We start from the raw sequence: 20000 nt of genomic DNA, 5'->3' as shown, positions 1-20000 counted from the left end.
ATTTGGTAATTTGTTTAGAAAGCCCACCACATTTTTTTCATAAGAAGCAATGGCTTTTTTATGAACTTTCCCACAGACAGGACTGTACATACCACGGCCTTTCATATACCAGTTGTGGGGTTCTGGTTGGGACGAAAAACCCCAGTGAGAGAATGGGTTCACTGAGGTGGATCGATCCTACGATGCAAGCACCTCAGGAGAGTATGTGTACCAACACTGATATATTGTAAATAAGAAAATGCAAAAGTTTAGCATTTAAAATGGTTCTGTTAGTCTGGGAATATATCTTACAAACTTACACTGTTGGATGTCAAACATCTGGTAATTTCGTCCCGCCCCTTGTCAACATCTGGTAATTTTGACCTAGAGTCGTAGGGAGGAAACCCAATCCATTCTTCTATTAGTAGCAAACTTATCAGTTTTTCGTCTCCATGACCTTAAAGACTCAAGACGTTATTAAGAGACTAGTGAGTCTAGACTATGGACGTTTTATAATCATTTCGTTGACAATTTGTCGCAACATCTGCACGTGATAAACAACAAGTGTTTGTCACAAAGTCATCACTCAAACATGTCACACGTTTGTCATAACGTCTACTGATCTGTTATTCGTTATTCGTCATCCGTTCACAGATGACAGCCTAGCAGGCTGCAGTGTACTAATTTGATTTTCAACTGAGGGCAATGGTAAATGGACGTTACCCTAGACGTATCTGCCCCAAACCATTACGTCACCAGACGATTCCGTCCCAGACGTTTCGACTCCAAACTATTACGTTCCAAGACGTTTCCGTCCCAAACGTTTCGGCTCTAAACCATTACGTTCCAAGACGTTTCGGCCCCAAACCATTACGTCCCCAGACGATTCCGTCCCAGACGTTTCGGCTCCAAACTATTACGTTCCAAGACGTTTCGGCTCCAAACCATTACGTCCCAAGACGATTCTGTCCCAAACGTTTCGGCTCTAAACCATTACGTTCCAAGACGATTCCGTCCCAGACGTTTTGGCTCGAAACCATTACATTCCAAGACGATCAGGTGTCACATATAATGCATATTCTTGGGAAGTGCAAATTAAATGCTACACCGGCCCCAAACCATTACGTTCCAAGACGATTCCGTCCCAGACGTTTTGGCTCCAAACCATTACATTCCAAGACGACCAGGTGTCACATACAATGCATATTCTTGGGAAGTGCAAATTAAATGCTACACCGGCCCCAAACCATTATGTTCCCAGACGTACTCAGTCGGGTGGGTGCTCGCCTGATGTGCTTCCGTTGCAGGATCGAACCTCCTCGGTGGTTCCATTCAACTGATTGCGGGTTGTTTTTGTTCTTGTTCGTTCCAACCAGTGCACCACAACTGGACAAAGGCCGAGGTATGTGCTATCCTTTCTGTGGGGAAATGCACATAAAAGATCCTTTGCTGCTAATGCAAAAAAAATGTAGCGGGTTTCCTCTGATGACTACGTGGCAAGAATTACCACATGTTTGACATCCAATATGCTCTAGTGGTGTCGTTGAACAAAGCAAACTTTTACTTCTCCCAAAAACGACAATCCATCCACACATCCACAAAAATAAATATAAACTGAAAAGAAAGCAAACAAAAACTGACAGCCATTACGCGGCCTTGGTGGTGTTGTGATTAAGCTGCTAGGCTCTGGGTTTTACACGTTCTTGTCTTAATTATTAACCACTAACAACTAACTATCTGTCCTGATAGCTGAGATGTGTGCCTAGGACAGCGTGCTTGAACCTTAATTGGATATATACACGAAAATAAGTTCAAATGAATCAAAAACAACTTAAGTATCACATGAACATTGAAAGAGGTAGCCAATTCGCTTATCGGCGGTATGGAAAAGCTCTTGCAGTTAATGGATGATAGAATGGCTCACTTGCAGGCTTTTGTTTAATGACACCACTAGAGCACATTGATTTTTAATACTCATCGGCTATTGGATGCATCTCACTACTTGTCTCGTGGATATGCTATCATTCAGACATGGCAGCGCTCGACAACAGTCTAGAATGATCACTTTACGTTTTGCTGGTACATGGTTATCCCAATCCAGATTCCAAAGACATTTATACCCTCCCAACCATAATCAAACATGAAAAGTGTTAACATAACAAAAGTATATATACGTGCACCATGCAGTCTTCGGGCAGTTGTCCTGCTTAGTCAGAATATGCTATCATAAAATAGAAATAAAGAAACAACTAGTATACAATCGTTGACGCGGTTAGTGGTTAGTGAGAGAGAAGTCAGTGTAATGGCCTTACAATTACGATGATATAATAATGCAATGAGTCTCTCTCTCTCTCTCTCTCTCTCTCTCTCTCTCTCTCTCTCTCTCTCTCTCTCTCTCTCTCTCTCTCTCTCTCTCTCTCTCTCTCTCTCTCTCTCTCTCTCTCTCTCTCTCTCTCTCTCTCTCCTCCTCTCTCTCTCTCTCTCTCTCTCTCTCTCTCTCTCTCTCTCTCTCTCTCTCTCTCTCTCTCTCTCTCCCTCTCTGCCTTAAGATTTACTACAAATAATATATGCTTGATTCAGAATTCATTCAGCCAACCCACCCCAAACCCCCCAGCTCCGCCATGGCTGTATTATCAATTTTCTGCAATAAGATTATTCAAAATGCTTTGACAATTAATTGTTTCACACTTACTCTCAAAACTTCGATTTCTGTTTGTCTTCACGTACAATAAAATAATATTTGTTTGGTTTTTTTACAGATTGTTTCAGCCAGGTAGTCAACCGATTCACAGTGATTCTTCGGCGCATTAATATGCAGTGACATCAACGCCTTGCGCGTGGTAATAAAACTGTTGTTTGCTTAATTAGCCTATGAATTTCTTGATGCGCTGAGGGAAATTGGCCATTCGGGATCGTTTGGATTGCTTGTCACGTGATTGATTTATACACACTCCGGACATTAACGACTGAAGTGTCACGTCCAAAAAAAACAAAAAAACCCACTGGACTTAAAGTCTATACGGAACAGGCGACAGGTGATGATCTACATAAATTCACGGACTACCGGATTACTTGATGTACAGTGATATGATAATTTTTTCCGGACATTAACGACTGAGTTGTCACGTCAAAAGAACGGACTAAACGTTTATACGGAACATGTGACGGGTGTTGATCTACAGGATTTTGTATTCAATGAATTGATCATTTGATCGAAAAAAAAACACAACAAAAACCACGGAATATATCATATACGTCAAAGGATTATCATAAAGTTGAGAGCGCCGAGAGGAAAGACGCAGAATTGAGTGGATTAGCACACAGCCTTATCTTCCCCGTTTGATAACCTAAATAAGACGTCTTCATATAATGAAGTTTAACAGCGCCTTGTCTACGGATTAAATATTGTAACATCTTCTTCTGGAAGCGAATTTAGTTTTACTGATTGGATATACACGTACCTCAACGATGGCGTGGAACTATTACATTGGGGTGTTTGTTTTGGTGATCTTGACCTCAAGCGTCTGTCAGGGGAGATCACTGTGGGAGGAGATACAAAAAGAAACTAGCGTCAGATGGGTGAGTTTGTAAAAGTTTAAATCTATTCATAGCACCAAGGAATAAACTCTCTTCTTGGGCTTATTCTCCTTTTTTATCTTCTTTTTCTTCTTCTTTCTTCTTTCTTTCTTCTCTTTCTTCTTTCTTTCTTTCTTCTTCTTTTCTTCTTCTTCTTCTTTCTTCTTCCTTCTTCTTCTTTCTTGTTCTTGTTCTTTCTTGTTCTTTCTTCTTCTTCTTCTTCTTCTTCTTCTTCTTCTTAGTCGTCATCGTCGTTTATGTTAGTTTCCTTTTAGGTTACAGAAATTTGCATCATCTCTTGAGAGGACTTGAACTTATTACAGCCCTAGCTGCATTTGTGTAATCGGGGGAGGGGGTGGTGGCCGCCAATCACACAGTAGATCTATATCAAACTCTTAAAGATTAAACATGAACCCAAAGATCATCCTACCAACTTCCAGCAGAAAGGTGTCCAACTTTCTGCTGTCACGACTTCTACGACTGTCTGAGCGCTCTTGCAACTCGATTCTCGTCGTATAACCCATTAGTTGTTAATCTGAGCGCACCCGTCGTAAGTCAGGAGTTGGGGAAGGCCATGATCCCCAATCAGACGTCTTTGGTTGTTGGGTGGTTTTTTTTTTTGGGGGGGGGGGTTTGGGGGGGGGGTTGGGGGGGGTTGGGGGGTTGGTCTCGGCATTTTACACTGAAGTGTGCTTGTTGCTTCCATAACACGACTTATTTACAGTCTGTGTCCACCCCCCTCACATCCCACATACCTCCAATATGAAATTCTGTGTTACGCCAATGCATTACTGCACCAAAGAGACAGGATTGTACCTAGTGGGGGATCCCCCCCCCCCCCCCTCTCCCCCGGGACCCTCCTCTCCAAATATGGGAAAAACAGTAGTTTTGAGTCTGGAAATCGTTCTGTTTTTTATTTAGTAGTAGGACAAAACTTTATTACTGCGCTGCGATTCGTTTTACTGGTCTCTCTCTCACACCTATCTAGTTTAGGCTAGATACAACAAAACATACACGAAGGAAGTTGCATTAGGCGTCTTGGGTTTGTACTAAACGAATACAGCCACAGGCTACACTTGAAGTTTCACTGATCAATAAAAGGTTTAATGGTAGACAAAATTCTTTATCTTTTTTAAAATCTGAATTTACTTCCTCAATTTGAAACAAGCCACTTTCCAACTTTTATAACTAAATCCAGCTCATTAATGTCAACTAATAGCAATCGACGTCCAATCCAATTTTATTTAGTTCATTTCAACTTATTTTCGTGCTTATATAGAATTGAGGTTCAAGCACGCTGTCCTTGACACAGCTCTCATCTATCTGGACTATCTGTCCAGGACAATGGGTTAGTGGTTAGTGTGAGAGACGTCGGTGTGGTGGTCTTAAACCTACCCATCGAATCGTTAAAACTCGCTCTGGGTGGGAACCGGTACCGAGTTGCGAACCTAGTACCTATCTATCATTATTATGTCCGATGGCTTAACTCCGATACCACAGAGGCCGTTAAATCTAAATTGGTGTTTACAAGTAATTATACACCCCTTTTACGATGACGTAAGCTACTCAACAGGGAACAAATATATAACTACACAGCAGGGCCCCTTGAAGCAAAGAAAAACAAAACTGGTTCCCGACATTTAATGTCCGGTGTCACCGGTTCTTAATAGTGTTACGCTCAACTGCGTTGCGTCGCCGCCACTTCGGTTACGTGAAAGCGGATTTGATGTATATCTTAGTAATCATCAGCAGCGACTGTCGGGTCGCCTGGTTAAATGGGTGTAAGGGTATATGTGTGGGAAAGGGATCGCATCACAAAAGCCATGACAAACTGTCTAATAAATCCCATTATGACATCACAAATAAACAGATGCAATCGCTATATATACAACACGTTATGCAGATGGCGTTTCTTCGTTAATTCACGGAAGTACTCGAGTGTTTTCGTCTGGTAAATCTCATGAAATGGGCAACGATGGGCAACTCAATTAACGTGCCCCTATCCACAAGGGTTCAGGCACGCCCGCCCCGGATCTAGCCTCTGACTTCGCCAGTGACCACCTCCGGGGCGGGAGGGTAATCTCATGAAATCACAAGGAGAAGATGCAATCGCTATTTATTACATTATGCAGATGACATTTATTCTTTAATCTTCGGAAGTACTCGAGTGTTTTCGTGTGGTATATCCCATTATAAAATCACACGCGGAAGATGCAATCACTATGTCACATTATGCAGATGGAGTTTTCTTTGTTAATCCTCGGAAATACTCGAGTGTTTTCGTAGTGAATTCGGATGTCACTTCAGACGAAACTTTTAAGTGCGAGTGCGAAGATTCCTAATCTGGAGCTCGACGCGGTAAGACGTGTTTGTTTCGCTTTTGCACACTGCACATGCTTTCGCGGCTCGACTTGGGGATCCTTCACTTCGTTGTGTTTTTGTCAGCCAAGTGAAAGTTTTCTACTGGGATGTATGCGGCCATTGGAACTGATTGAACGCTGGAACGCTTCTCGTTTCGACAGTCTGCACCACCAGGTTGGATTCTTTATTAGCGAGATTCCTTGCCTCCACGTCATTTCTCCGTCTGACTATGTTGACTTTTTTTTTTTTCGTGACTCGTATGACGGCCATTCTGCAGAATCCAACCTTGTGGTGCAGACTGTCGAATGAAACATTTAAGTTTAATGTGTAATAATGGTGTTTTTTCGTTAATTTTAGAAAAGTGAAAGTTTTCTTTAACAACACCACTAGAGAACAATGATTTATTACTAATCATCGGCTATTGGATGTTAAACATTTTGTTATTTTAACGTCTAGTCTTAGAGAGGAACCCACTACATTTTGCCATAAATAGCAAGGGAGCTTTTATATGCACCATAGCACATACCACAGCCTTTGTTATCGAACGTAACCCAGTGGTAAAGCGCTCGCTTGATGCGCGGTCGGTCTAGGATCGGTCCCCTTCGGTGGACCCATTAGGCTATTTCTCGTTCCAGCCAGTGCACCACGACTGGTACATCAAATGCCGTGGTATGTGTTATCCTGTCTGTGGGATAATGCATATAGAAGATCCCTTGCTGCTAATCGAAAAAAGTAGCCCATGAAGTGACGACAGCGGGTTTCCTCTCTCAATATCTGTATGGTCATTAACCATATGTCCGACGCCATATAACCGTTAATAAAATGTGTTGAGTGTGTCGTTAAATAAAACATTTCCTTACCATAAGAGAGTTGATATGAGAAAAAACTGCATTTGCTCGTAACTTTTTTGGGGGAAAAAACTCAAAAAATCATTGTTACCCAATATTAAATCGGTAGTCAACTTTTCTTATCTTTTTTTCTCCTTTTTTTTTCTTCCTTTCTTTTTTAATTGTTGTACTTGCTTGCTGTTCTGTCTTCTTCTATTTTTCATCTTTACGACTCTGAGATCAAAAGCGCATTATATACGTTACCATCAATCACAATAAAAAATAATTTTAAAAAACCCCTCTTGAACTTTTTTTAAAGCCATTTTAAATCCGTAAATAAATAACATAGACTTCTCTTTTTACCTATAATCATTTGATCAGCGTGGTCGCTATATCCCGTGTCTTTGAAGTCCATGATCTAATTTAAGTATAATTGCCTCTCCCCGTCTCCAGTTTATGCCATTATATCCAGCGTGTTGATAACCCGGGTAGCCCCACTACGACGATAATATCGTGGAATTAGCGCCGACTGCCCGAGAGCGGAGATTTGTACAGGTTTTAAATGTGTTGTTATCAACTACTTACAACCACAGACATGATGTGTGCCCCCAGGACATGTTAGAATGTGTGTCAGACCTCAATACGTACAAAGGGCGGGACGTAGCCCAATGGTACAGCGCTCGCTCGATGCGCAGTCGGTCTGGGATTGATCCCCGTCGGTGGTCCCATTGGGCTATTTCTCGTTCCAGCCAGTGCACCACGACTGGTATATCAAAAGCCGTGGTATGTACTACCCTGTCCGTGGGATGGTGCATATAAAATATCCCTTGCTGTTAATCTGTGTGGTCCTTAACCATATGTCCGACGCCATATAACCGTAAATAAAATGTTCCTTCCTTCCTTCATTACGTATAGTCCATATTTGTGTAAAAAGTTTGTTTTTGTTTACCCATATCACTAGAGCACGTTGATTAATTAATCATCGGCTATTTGATGTCAAACATGTGGTAATTCTGACATACAGCCTTGGAGAGGAAACCCGCTGTCTTTTTCCATTAGCAGCAAGGAATCTTTTATATGCACTTTCCCCGCAGGCAGGATAGAACATTCCACGGCCTTTGGCATACCAGTCGTGTTTCGGTTGCGATGAGAGCAAAAAAAAGAAGAGTCAGAATGGGTCCATTGATGTGGTTCTATCCTACAACGTAAGCACCTCAGGTGAACGCTCTACCGACTGAGACAGATCCCGTCAACAATGTATGTTATAGTCCAGATATGTGTAGAAGTTTGTTTTTGTTTAACGACACTACTAGAGCACATTGATGTGGTTCTATCCTACGACGTAAGCACCTCAGGTGAACGCTCTACCGACTGAGACAGATCCCGTCAACAATGTATGTTATAGTCCAGATATGTGTAGAAGTTTGTTTTTGTTTAACGACACTACTAGAGCACATTGATGTGGTTCGATCCTACGACGTAAGCACCTCAGGTGAACGCTCTACCGACTGAGACAGATCCCGTCAACAATGTATGTTATAGTCCAGATATGTGTAGAAGTTTGTTTTTGTTTTAACGACACTACTAGAGCACATTGATGTGGTTCGATCCTACGACGTAAGCACCTCAGGTGAACGCTCTACCGACTGAGACAGATCCCGTCAACAATGTATGTTATAGTCCAGATATGTGTAGAAGTTTGTTTTTGTTTAACGACACTGCTAGAGCACATTGATGTGGTTCTATCCTACGACGTAAGCACCTCAGGTGAACGCTCTACCGACTGAGACAGATCCCGTCAACAATGTATGTTATAGTCCAGATATGAGTAGAAGTTTGTTTTTGTTTAACGACACTACTAGAGCACATTGATGTGGTTCTATCCTACGACGTAAGCACCTCAGGTGAACGCTCTACCGACTGAGACAGATCCCGTCAACAATGTATGTTATAGTCCAGATATGTGTAGAAGTTTGTTTTTGTTTAACGACACTACTAGAGCACATTGATTTATTAATCACCTGCTGTTAGACGTCTCAAACATTTGACATTCAATAGCCGACGATTAAAAAATCAATGTTCTCTAGTGATGTCGTTAAACAAAATAAACTTTACCTTTAATTGTACATAATATATAAGTCGACGTGTGTTTTTTTTAAAGGGACACACCCTAGTTGCGTTTATTTGTTAACCATTACGGCGTTGTTTTTCGCTATTAAACCCCATTTTTCACAAATAAAATTGCACTTTACTTACATTTTATTATTTAGAATACACATTTCCATTCACCTGAAGTGCTTTTTGGTAATCCTGATGTTTGTAAAACCACGAAATGCATTTTTTGCATTTTTTCACAAAACGTGTTGTCGAGAAAAAACCGTTAAGCAAGCGAGGTCCAATCTATTTTTAATGTCACAGACGTTGGTATATCACGTGACCGTTATCTTTTTGGTTCGGTTTGTTTTCTCGTGCACGGTTCGCGCAATCAACATCCGATTTGTTGTTGTTCATTTGTGAGATTTTTCTTCACAGTTCGTGAACATTTTCAGTAACAATAAAGTTCAGACAAGTAAGTGTCTCAATACAAAACGTTACAAACCCTTAAAACCAATAATTTTGCTAAGTCTTACGATATCTGGAGAGGGGATACAACCAGGACAGAACAGTTGGAACATGTCCAGGAGAGGTGAAACGAACGCACCCCAAGTCTGTGAAATTTGTCGTGACGTAGGCATTGTTGTGCTTCTACCGGTGACATCAGAATACTAACTTTCAAAATTATTTCAAGCAATTGGGACATGGGGATTCCCATGGTATTTATCGATATAAAACCTGCTTTTTCACTCCATTTGATAAAAACGTGATCTAAGTGTGTTAGAGGTTTGTAGATTAATCAAATTATAATTTATTTTCGCTGGATGGAACTAGGGCGTGCGGCTTTAAGACATAAATAGTCCTTCCCACAGGGAACGCCGTTTTCTTACTATGGTATTTACTAAAAATTATTTATTTCTCAGCCGATTGTTTTCTAAATTGCACACACAAATAGTGTGTGGGTTGTTTTGGGGTTGTTGTTGTTTTGGGGTTGTTGTTGTTTTTTGTTGTTGTTGGGATTATTTTTTTTTTTTTTTTGGGGGGGGGGGGGGTTTGGGTTGGGGTTTTTTTTTTTTTTTTTTTGTGTTTTTTTTGTGGGGGTTTTGTGGGGTTTTTTTGTTGTATTTTTTTTTTTTTTTTTTTGGGGGGTAGGGGGGGGGTTGTATTTCCAAAACACTTGTACTTTTCTTCTTACGTCAAATTAAACTAAAATTATTTACAAGAAACAATGATCATGGAAGCTGAAAAGGACCGAGCTCGGTGGTGTCGTGATTAAGCCATCGGACATGATGCTTGAAGGTACAGGGTTCGCAGCCCGGTACCAGCTCTCACCTAGAGCCAGTTTTAACGACTCTGTGGGTAGGTGTAAGACCACTACACCGCCATCTCTCTCACTAACCACAAACAACTAACCCACTGTCCTCGACAGACAGCCCAGATTGGTGAGTTATTTGCACAGGACAGCGTGCTTGAACCATAGTTGAATATAAGCACGAAAACAAGTTGAAATGAAAAATAGCTGTAAATTTAAATGGGTACGGTTGAATAGGTATGACAGGACACATAGAGGTGCACGGCGGTAACAGGTGACAGGCGGGTAAACTCTCAGTCGATTTTATATTTTAATAACAACCACACAACAACCAAACACAGCGTTTAAATGACAGTTTGACCTTTGACCTCCCTATAACTGGTCGCGAACGTGCGTGAATAGACCGACACTGGTACCGGTGCGACGTTTGTTTGTAACTGCATGTCGAGCGACAGATTCATCGCATTTGTATCAGGTGTCCGGTCTTTGTTGATGAAACCGTGGGATGTGTCGGGGCCAGGGATTGGTCGTAAGTGACAGCAGAAATAAAGAATAGCGTAAAACCGTTCGGGGAGTGCTTCCTACTAACAGCGCTGTAATTGCTATATGTTATTTATAGTTCTGTCCGTTTGGGGTTATTATATGGGACAGGAAAAGTGAGGTCAGTTAGATTTAAAGGTAGGCTACTATGTCACCTTTCGTAAAAAAAAAAAACTTTTTTACTAATTGCTATTTTTAAAATTCTGCCCATTTTCAACACTACTACCCCTCCTCCCCCCCCCCCCCCCCCCAAAAAAAAAAAAATTCCCCAGTCAGGCCACCGATCTTATCGGAGGTCGGACTCAGGATGGGCGTGTTCGAAACCCTAGTGGTATATGGGCACGTTAAACTAGTTATCATCATCACCAAAAAACTAAACAAATAAACAAACAAAAAACATAACAAAAAACACCATCTTAAAATAAACTTAGAGTTTGTTTTGTTTACCGACACCGCTAGAGCACATTGGTTATTTAATCATCGGCTGTTGGATGTCAATATTAACAAGCGTCAGTCAGACAGACAGACAGACAGACAGACAGACAGAAATACAAAACATGACGATGTGAGCCTACAGCTTCAACGTCAATATCAACAAGCGTCAGTCAGACAGATAGACAGACAGACATATAATGTATTAAACTATTGCGTCAATAGGCCTACACTACATCAAACTACAACAGACCTATACAATCAATAAAAAAAGTTATAACTATGAGCCGCTCTGTACAGATTTATGACAAAAACTCTTCACAATTCATAAGTACAAATTATCAACTTCATCTCTTTAAATAAACGTTCTCTTTCTGTTCTATTGATGCGGTTCAATTCAATAGAAACCAGTCTAGTGGTATTAATTACCCAATGTAGGCAAGTCTTTACACGTTGATCTGCAAGATGTTCAGCGCCGTCCCAGTGGTGCGACGTCACAGTGGTTTGACAGCAAGGTTTGATCTTTATCAGGAAACCATTAAGCTTTATCAGATCTTAGAATACAGGAAGATTAGTCAAAAGGACTCAACTTTGCACCGGTTTACATTTGAAATCGAAACAATATATTATCGTATTCTGATGAATAGCTTATTTCGGAATCGTTGTAGGGGTATTATTATTATTATTATTTTATCGTCGACAACAACAACTATGACAACAACAACAACAACAACTATAACAACGGCAACACACACGCGCACACACGAACACGCGCGCGCGCGCTCGCACACACACACAAACACACACACACACACACACACATCTCCCAAAAAACAACAACAAACAAACATAAACAAAAACCTAGAGACTGGATTTAGCTCAGTGGGTTGAGTGTTCGCCTGAGATGCTTACGTCGCAGGATCGAATCACCTCGGTGGAAGTGTATAAGAAAGATCCCTTGCCGTATTAGTAAAAATGTAGCAGGTTTCCTCTGATGACTACGTGTCAGAATTACTAAATATTTGACATCCAATAGCCGATGATTAATTAATCAATGTGCTCTAGTGGCGTTGTTAAACAAAACAAAACAAACAAACATTAACAAACAACCGAATATTTTATTTTGTTTTTCATTAATACTTTCAGCTGATATTGTATATTATATGAGATATATGTAACACATTACAAGCTTTCATTCTTTAGTTCCTTAATTCGGAATATTGAACAAATAATAAGATTTTACCTATTTTCATTCAGTTATTGTATTTTAAAATATTACAGGCTACTGTTATCCATGTTTAACTATAAACTTATTTCGCAAACTAATTTAGATCTTCAATGACAAACTATTACTATTATTTCTTACACACCCGTGGGTGAGAACACCATGTTTTATTCCTGGTTACACATGGTTGTTAACAGATGTACGTGTGTTAACAATTTCAAGACATACGACTGGCTGCTCCTAGGTGATGACCAGGTCGCCATTGCGATGTATCCAATGAAAAACTACACGATGGAAATCGATTAGAATGTGACGTATAGTTAACCTGACATTCGTGTGTCTGTGACGCGTTTACAAGTCAGCTACAAGTGCAACGGCTGTAAATAACCTTTAGTCGAAAAAGATATTAAAATTTGCTTAAAACCTGGTTTTTGAGTATAAATAAGAAATAGAATAATACATTCGTGTCCGTTAGATACCATTTATCTCACAACTGTTTGTTTAAAAACGTAACAAACTCGCTTTCGCTCGTCAGATATATGTTAAAACAACTCTAACGACCACTCATGTATTATTCTCTGTGTATAAAAATAATTTTAGAATGCTGTCATTATACATGTACATGATTTTACAGAATGTATTACTTAGAAATCTGAAAGTTTCATGGATTTCTCTTCTTTTTTTTCTTCTTCTTTTTTTTTTTTTTTTTTTTTTTTTTTTCTTTTTTTTTTGAGCGATATTGCATATTTTAGACGTCGCGTTATTCAAACATAATTGAACGAGTTTATTGACTATTGTTAACCATACAGCAAATGAAAACATATAATATTGAAACATGAAGTAAATACTGAACTCTTGCATATGGTTTACAAATACATGTACTTAATATGACATTGGGGATTATCTCTAATATGCAGTGTAATGAAATAACAGCGTTTAAATTTACATCGTTCACAGTAAGCTTTTCATTTGAAAAGAATTCTTCCTAACCAATGTTCATTAATTTATTAGTATAGCTACTTTCCATCCTTGATGGCTGGCCGATACACTAGAACATTGATTATATATTCTTGTTATTGTCTTCAGACAAGAACAATATAAAGGCTGTCAAAGTTAATATTTAATAGATTTTCTTCAAGGAACAGATCTGTTAAAGATAGTTCAGAAAGTTTTGTTTTATTCCGATAGCTGAAGATGGCGAGATATTCTCTCGAAGCATCGTTTGATCTCGAGCGTGGAATGTGGCAAGGGGCAGGGCAAATTGTTTTGTAAGGGGCGGGGTTGGGGTTAATTCAGTACATTCATTGTATGTTACATGTAGGTTGAGCAAGGTATAATGTAAAGGTCTAGTTATCATTTTCGTTTGAATTTGCTAAGTGCGTCATTAAATAAAACATTCCTTGCGTCATGTTAATGTATGTCTTTTACTGCGCATGTACAGGAACTTATGCAAGGGAGTCTGGACTGTGGTTTCTGTGGGTTCGGGTAATACTTCCCCCAAAATACATAATGTTCACTTTGAGGACGGGTGTTCTACCTCCAACCCCCACCCCTACCCGCCCTCGCCCTCGACCTTTTTGTTGTTGTTGTTTTTCGAGGTGTTGTTGTTGTTGTTGTTGTTATCGGGGTGGGGGGTGGTCGGGGTTTTTATGTTTCGTTTTTCCTTCTTTCTTTTTGTTGTTGCTATCGGGGTTGTGTGTGTGTGTGTGTGTGTGTGTGTGCGTGTGCCTGTGTCTGTGTGTGTGTGTGTGTGTGTGTGTGTGTGTGTGTGTGTGTGTGTGTCTTTTCGTGGGGTTTTTTTTCTTTCTTGTTTTTTGTGTGGGTTTTTTACTTTGTTTTGAGTGTAATTAAGTTCTGTTCTGTTCTGTTCTCTATACAGAGAGTGCTGCTTTAACCAACTAGTTAATCTTCTCGTTTTTTCCTGTCTCCGGTCGACGCTTTCTTCGTTAATGTTTCTGATCTTCAGCCGCACAGAAAGCTGTTTGTATCGCTGTATTGACGTGTTGCCACGTCGACTCCTTAATACCCTCTCTAAATTATGAATACCACCATCGTTGCAGGGCCGGTCATTGCGGGGGAGGACATTGCGGGGGAGGGGTAAGATCTTACAAGAGAACGCATTACTGGGCTCGAAATAGCAAGTGAAAATGGTCCGGTTTTTTGTGGTGGTTTTTAATTTTTTTTTTAAATTGCAGGCTAAAAGAATTATGTCCTGCGAAGAAAAAAAAATATGGCCTGCTGGAAATAAGACTTTGTGATAATGTGTGAAACATTAGGACCGTTGAGATATATTTTAGAGCATTATAGAATTAAAATGTAATAGAATCATGAGCTGCGTGTAAATAGAAGATGAGATAATTGTCTTTGACCCACTCGATCTAAAAAACGGACTTTCTTTTCTTTCTTTTTTTCTTTTTTTTTTCTTTTTTTTTTCATTTTTTTTTTTCATTTCGCTGGCTGATATTTCGAGTCTGCGTTAATTACATATAAAACACATGTGTTCTAATACAATAGGACCAGGCTTCCCACATCCCCACGTGTGTGTGTTTGTGTGTGTGTGTGTGTGTGTGTGTGTGTGTGTGTGTGTGTGTCTCTCTCTCTCTCTCTCTCTCTCGTAGAGCGAGGCGAGGTATAATCTCTCTCTCTCTCTCTCTCTCTCTCTCTCTCTCTCCTCTCTCTCTCTCTCTCTCTCTCTCTCTTGTGTGTGTGTGTGTGTGCTGTTCCGCTGAATCTTAAGTTAATTCCGTTCCAAGGTTCGAAATAGGAACTAAAATATGGTCTGGTGTTATTTTTTAAAACGGCAGTCTCCCCCCCCCCCCCCCCCAAAAAAAAAAAAAATAATAAAAAAAAAAAAAAATAATAATAATAATAATAATAATAATAATAAAAAAAAAATAATAATAATAATAAAACATTTCCTGTCAAGAATAAATATAGCCTGTTAGAAATAAAACACCTCAAGGCGAGGGGAAAGTTTGCATGGTTCCTGCCCGTTTGACAAATTAATGACTTTATCATTACTGTATGATTTTCTTAAGCCTAACCCGAAACCTAACCCACTTTCTTTCCTAGGGATCCCCCTCCCCCCCTCCCCCCCCCCACACCCAGCTATACCCTCTGCCAACTGCAGTTGCATTCAGCACACACATTGTACATACCCAAACAAATTAGCACTTCAGAGATGTATTTTGAATCATTATAGAATTAAATTTCAATGTTCACAATATCGAGCTAAATCACAGATGAGATAATTGTACGTACATCTGTCTCTAAAAACTACCTGCAGTTTTTTGTCTGGTTACAGTAGCTGGAAGAAGGGCGACACGTAGCCCAGTGGTAAAGCGCTCCCTTGGTGCGCGGTCAGTGTGGGATCAATCCCCGTCGGTGGGCCCATTAGGCTATTTCTCGTCCCAGCCAGTGCACCACGACTGGTATACCAAAAGGCCATGGTTTGTGCTATCCAGTCTGTGGGATGGTGCATATAAAAGATCCCTTGCTACTATGGAGAAAAAAAAAGGTAGCGGGTTTCCTCTCTAAGACTTTGTGTTAAAAATACCAAATGTTTGACATAGCCGATGATTAATAAGTCAATGTGCTTTAGTGGTGTCGTTCAGGGCTTCTAGAATTGTTTATAAAATCCACTAGCCACAACAATTTAACTAGCCCTACTTTACTTTAAGTTAATACAATTTTACTAATTAATAGTAATAATCGGATGTGTAACCTAAAAAGGGAAATAGAGCTTAAATACACTAACATTTGGTGGTGGTGGGGGGAGGGGGGGGGGGGGGTCGGGGGCAGGATATTCATATTTACAAAATAAATGAACTGTATCATTTGACTTTTTTTTCACTAGCCGTCGGGCGTGGCAATATGCAGTTATTTACTAGCCCAACATTGAATATCACTAGCCATGGGAGTAGGACCGCCATAATCTAGAATCCCCGAAGTTTTATTTCGATTGCTACGTTTAAATGATGAACTGTTTTGTGCCTTTTGCATACAGCTATTTCAAGCCGAGATATAATTTTCTTAACAAAAAAAAAAAAAAAAAAACAACAACAACAAAAATCAAATATTACTTACAAACAAAACACTTGTGAAAAATTACTGCGATAAACAGTGACATACATTAGGCTATTTATGGGTGAACGAGTTTAACTAATTAGGTTTGTTGACTGGTGCTATCGACTGTTGATGGATCTAGTGATTAGTATCGAGGTGAGACTGGCCAAACTAATCAAACATATTGATATCCTTATCACCTACATTGACATGTTGCACGTGTGTGTACTTAAATATTTACTTTAAATCATCATCATCAAATACTGTTCATAAGAGCTATTCCAAAAATTATAATTATCATTTTCCTATAATCACTACATACCTGGGCCCCGTTCCAGGAAGCGATCTTAGCCCTAAGATCAAATTTCTCGCTCCAGCCAGTGCACCACGACTGGTACATCAAAGGCCGTGGTATGTGCTATCCTGTTTATGGGATGGTGCATATAAAAGATCCTTAAAGTTTGCTGCCAATCGAAAAGAGTAGCCCATGAAGTGGAGACAGCGGGTTTCCTCCTTCAATATCTGTGTGGTCCTTAACCATATGTCTGACGCCATATAACCGTAAATAAAATGTGTTGAGTGCGTCGTTAAATAAAACATTTCCTTCCTTCCCTAAGATCAACTTAACTGCATAGGGTAGCTATGCGCCTAAGGTAATCTAAGGGCTGAGATCGCTTCGTGGAACAGGGCCATGTAATGTAATACGCTAAGGGTTGAGATCGCTTCGTGGAACAGGGCCATGTAATGTAATACGCTAAGGGCTGAGATCGCTTCGTGGAACAGGGCCATGTAATGTAATACGCTAAGGGTTGAGATCGCTTCGTGGAACAGGGGCCTGTAATGTAATACGCTAAGGGCTGAGATCGCTTCGTGGAACAGGGCCCTGTAATGTAATACGCTAAGGGTTGAGATCGCTTCGTGGAACAGGGCCCTGTAATGTAATACGCTAAGGGCTGAGATCGCTTCGTGGAACAGGGCCCTGTAATGTAATACGCTAAGGGCTGAGATCGCTTCGTGGAACAGGGCCCTGTAATTTAATACTCTAAGGGCTGAGATCGCTTCGTGGAACAGGGCCCTGTAATGTAATACGCTAAGGGCTGAGATCGCTTCGTGGAACAGGGCCCTGTAATTTAATACGCTAAGGGCTGAGATCGCTTCGTGGAACAGGGCCCTGTAATTTAATACGCTAAGGGCTGAGATCGCTTCGTGGAACAGGGCCCTGTAATGTAATACGCTAAGGGCTGAGATCGCTTCGTGGAACAGGGCCGTGTAATGTAATACGCTAAGGGCTGAGATCGCTTCGTGGAACAGGGCCCTGTAATGTAGTACGCTAAGGGCTGAGATCGCTTCGTGGAACAGGGCCGTGTAATGTAATACGCTAAGGGCTGAGATCGCTTCGTGGAACAGGGCCGTGTAATGTAATACGCTAAGGGCTGAGATCGCTTCGTGGAACAGGGCCCTGTAATGTAATACGCTAAGGGCTGAGATCGCTTCGTGGAACAGGGCCCTGTAATGTAGTACGCTAAGGGCTGAGATCGCTTCGTGGAACAGGGCCCTGTAATGTAGTACGCTAAGGGCTGAGATCGCTTCGTGGAACAGGGCCCTGTAATGTAATACTCTCTAAGGGCTGAGATCGCTTCGTGGAACAGGGCCCTGTAATGTAATACGCTAAGGGCTGAGATCGCTTCGTGGAACAGGGCCCTGTAATGTAGTACTCTAAGGGCTGAGATCGCTTCGTGGAACAGGGCCCTGTAATGTAGTACGCTAAGGGCTGAGATCGCTTCGTGAACATGGGCCATGTAATGTTAGTACGCTAAGGGCTGAGATCGCTTCGTGGAACAGGGCCCTGTAATGTAATACGCTAAGGGCTGAGATCGCTTCGTGGAACAGGGCCCTGTAATGTAATACGCTAAGGGCTGAGATCGCTTCGTGGAACAGGGCCCTGTAATGTAATACGCTAAGGGCTGAGATCGCTTCGTGGAACAGGGCCCTGTAATGTAATACGCTAAGGGCTGAGATCGCTTCGTGGAACAGGGCCTGTAATGTAATACGCTAAGGACTGAGATCGCTTCGTGGAACAGGGCCCTGTAATGTAATACGCTAAAGGCTGAGATCGCTTCGTGGAACAGGGCCCTGTAATGTAATACGCTAAGGGCTGAGATCGCTTCGTGGAACAGGGCCCTGTAATGTAATACGCTAAAGGCTGAGATCGCTTCGTGGAACAGGCCCTGTAAATGTAATACGCTAAGGGCTGAGATCGCTTCGTGGAACAGGGCCCTGTAATGTAGTACGCTAAGGGTTGAGATCGCTTCGTGGAACAGGGCCGTGTAATGTAATACGCTAAGGGCTGAGATCGCTTCGTGGAACAGGGCCGTGTAATGTAGTACGCTAAGGGCTGAGATCGCTTCCTGGAACAGGGCCGTGTAATGTAATACGCTAAGGGCTAAGATGTAATGTAATACGCAAGGTCTTTTTTTAAATAAACAGTTTCTGACAGTTCTGGTCGTTTCTCCTCTTTTAATCTGCACTGCCGACTGCCTTCTTTGTACTTTTAAACCAATGCCGCACTTCGGAACGATCTTTTGCACTCAGGTCTAGTCGACTACGATGCACGCTAAATATTGCGTACAAAGATGAATTCAATAAATACAACCGCAGTGGAAGCCGCCACCATTGTCAAAGTGGCTATTTACACGGCAGCCGTGTATATAGACTTGGCTAACGAAGGTACGATATCTACACTGCGGTCGTATTTGTCGGGGAGGGGGGGGGGGGGGGGGCAATGTAAGGCGACGGGTTAACGTTGCATCTAGTACTGAATATTAGCTAGAGATAATGACTAGATATAGTTCTACATTTTTGGTCTCTAAACAAGAATATAGCTTTGGGGGATTTCTTTAATTCTAAAGATGACCAGCAAAGGAATATTGACCTTTCACCCTACAACGTAGACAAAATAAAGTATAACAATAATTAATAACTTTAATAATTTAAAAAAAAAAAAAAAAAAAAATTGTACTTAAAACATTTCATTTGAATATTATAACAACTAGTTTGTTTTGGTGTATTGATATTTTAGTCAACAAGGCGATCAATACGCGTGGACCTACTAACCTGTAAAACTGTAAACACGGACATAAGGCTGGTAAGGTACTGGGTTCGCAGCCTGGTCACAGCTCCCACCCAGATCGAGCTTTAACGACTCAATGGATATGTTTAAGACTACTACACCCTCTTCTCTCTCACTAATCACTAACCCACTGTACTGGACAGACAGCCCAGATATGTGTATGTGTCCAGGTCAGCGTGCTTGAACCTTAATTGGATATAAGCACGAAAATAATTGAATGAATGAAATGTGTCCCCAGGATAGCGTGCTTGAAACTTAATTGGATTATAAGCACGAAAATAAGTTGAAATGAATGAAATGTGTGCCCACGGCAGCGTGATTGAACCTTAATTGGATATAAGCACGAAAATAAGTTGAAATGAATGAAATGTGAAATAAAACACGTTAATTTTCATTTGATTTTTCGCCTTACCATTAAAAATACAATTTACCAATACCGGACTATGTTAAAGGGACGGA

General features: G+C 40.9%; 1 protein-coding gene across 2 annotated transcripts in view; it reads left to right on the top strand.

Moving 5' to 3' along the window:
• Positions 1 to 20000, top strand: part of LOC121373221 — a 124727-nt gene that overhangs the window by 1190 nt on the left and 103537 nt on the right. For both annotated transcript variants that reach the window (XM_041499710.1, XM_041499711.1), the window contains exon 2: positions 2739 to 3558. In XM_041499710.1, coding sequence (XP_041355644.1) covers positions 3448 to 3558 — 111 coding nt within the window. In that variant the 5' untranslated portion in view covers positions 2739 to 3447. The remainder of the gene's footprint in view (positions 1 to 2738; positions 3559 to 20000) is intronic.

The sequence above is a fragment of the Gigantopelta aegis genome, chromosome 5 (genome assembly GCF_016097555.1).
Source record: "Gigantopelta aegis isolate Gae_Host chromosome 5, Gae_host_genome, whole genome shotgun sequence".
Taxonomy (NCBI): domain Eukaryota; kingdom Metazoa; phylum Mollusca; class Gastropoda; order Neomphalida; family Peltospiridae; genus Gigantopelta; species Gigantopelta aegis.
This window is presented reverse-complemented; position numbering and strand designations above follow the sequence as displayed.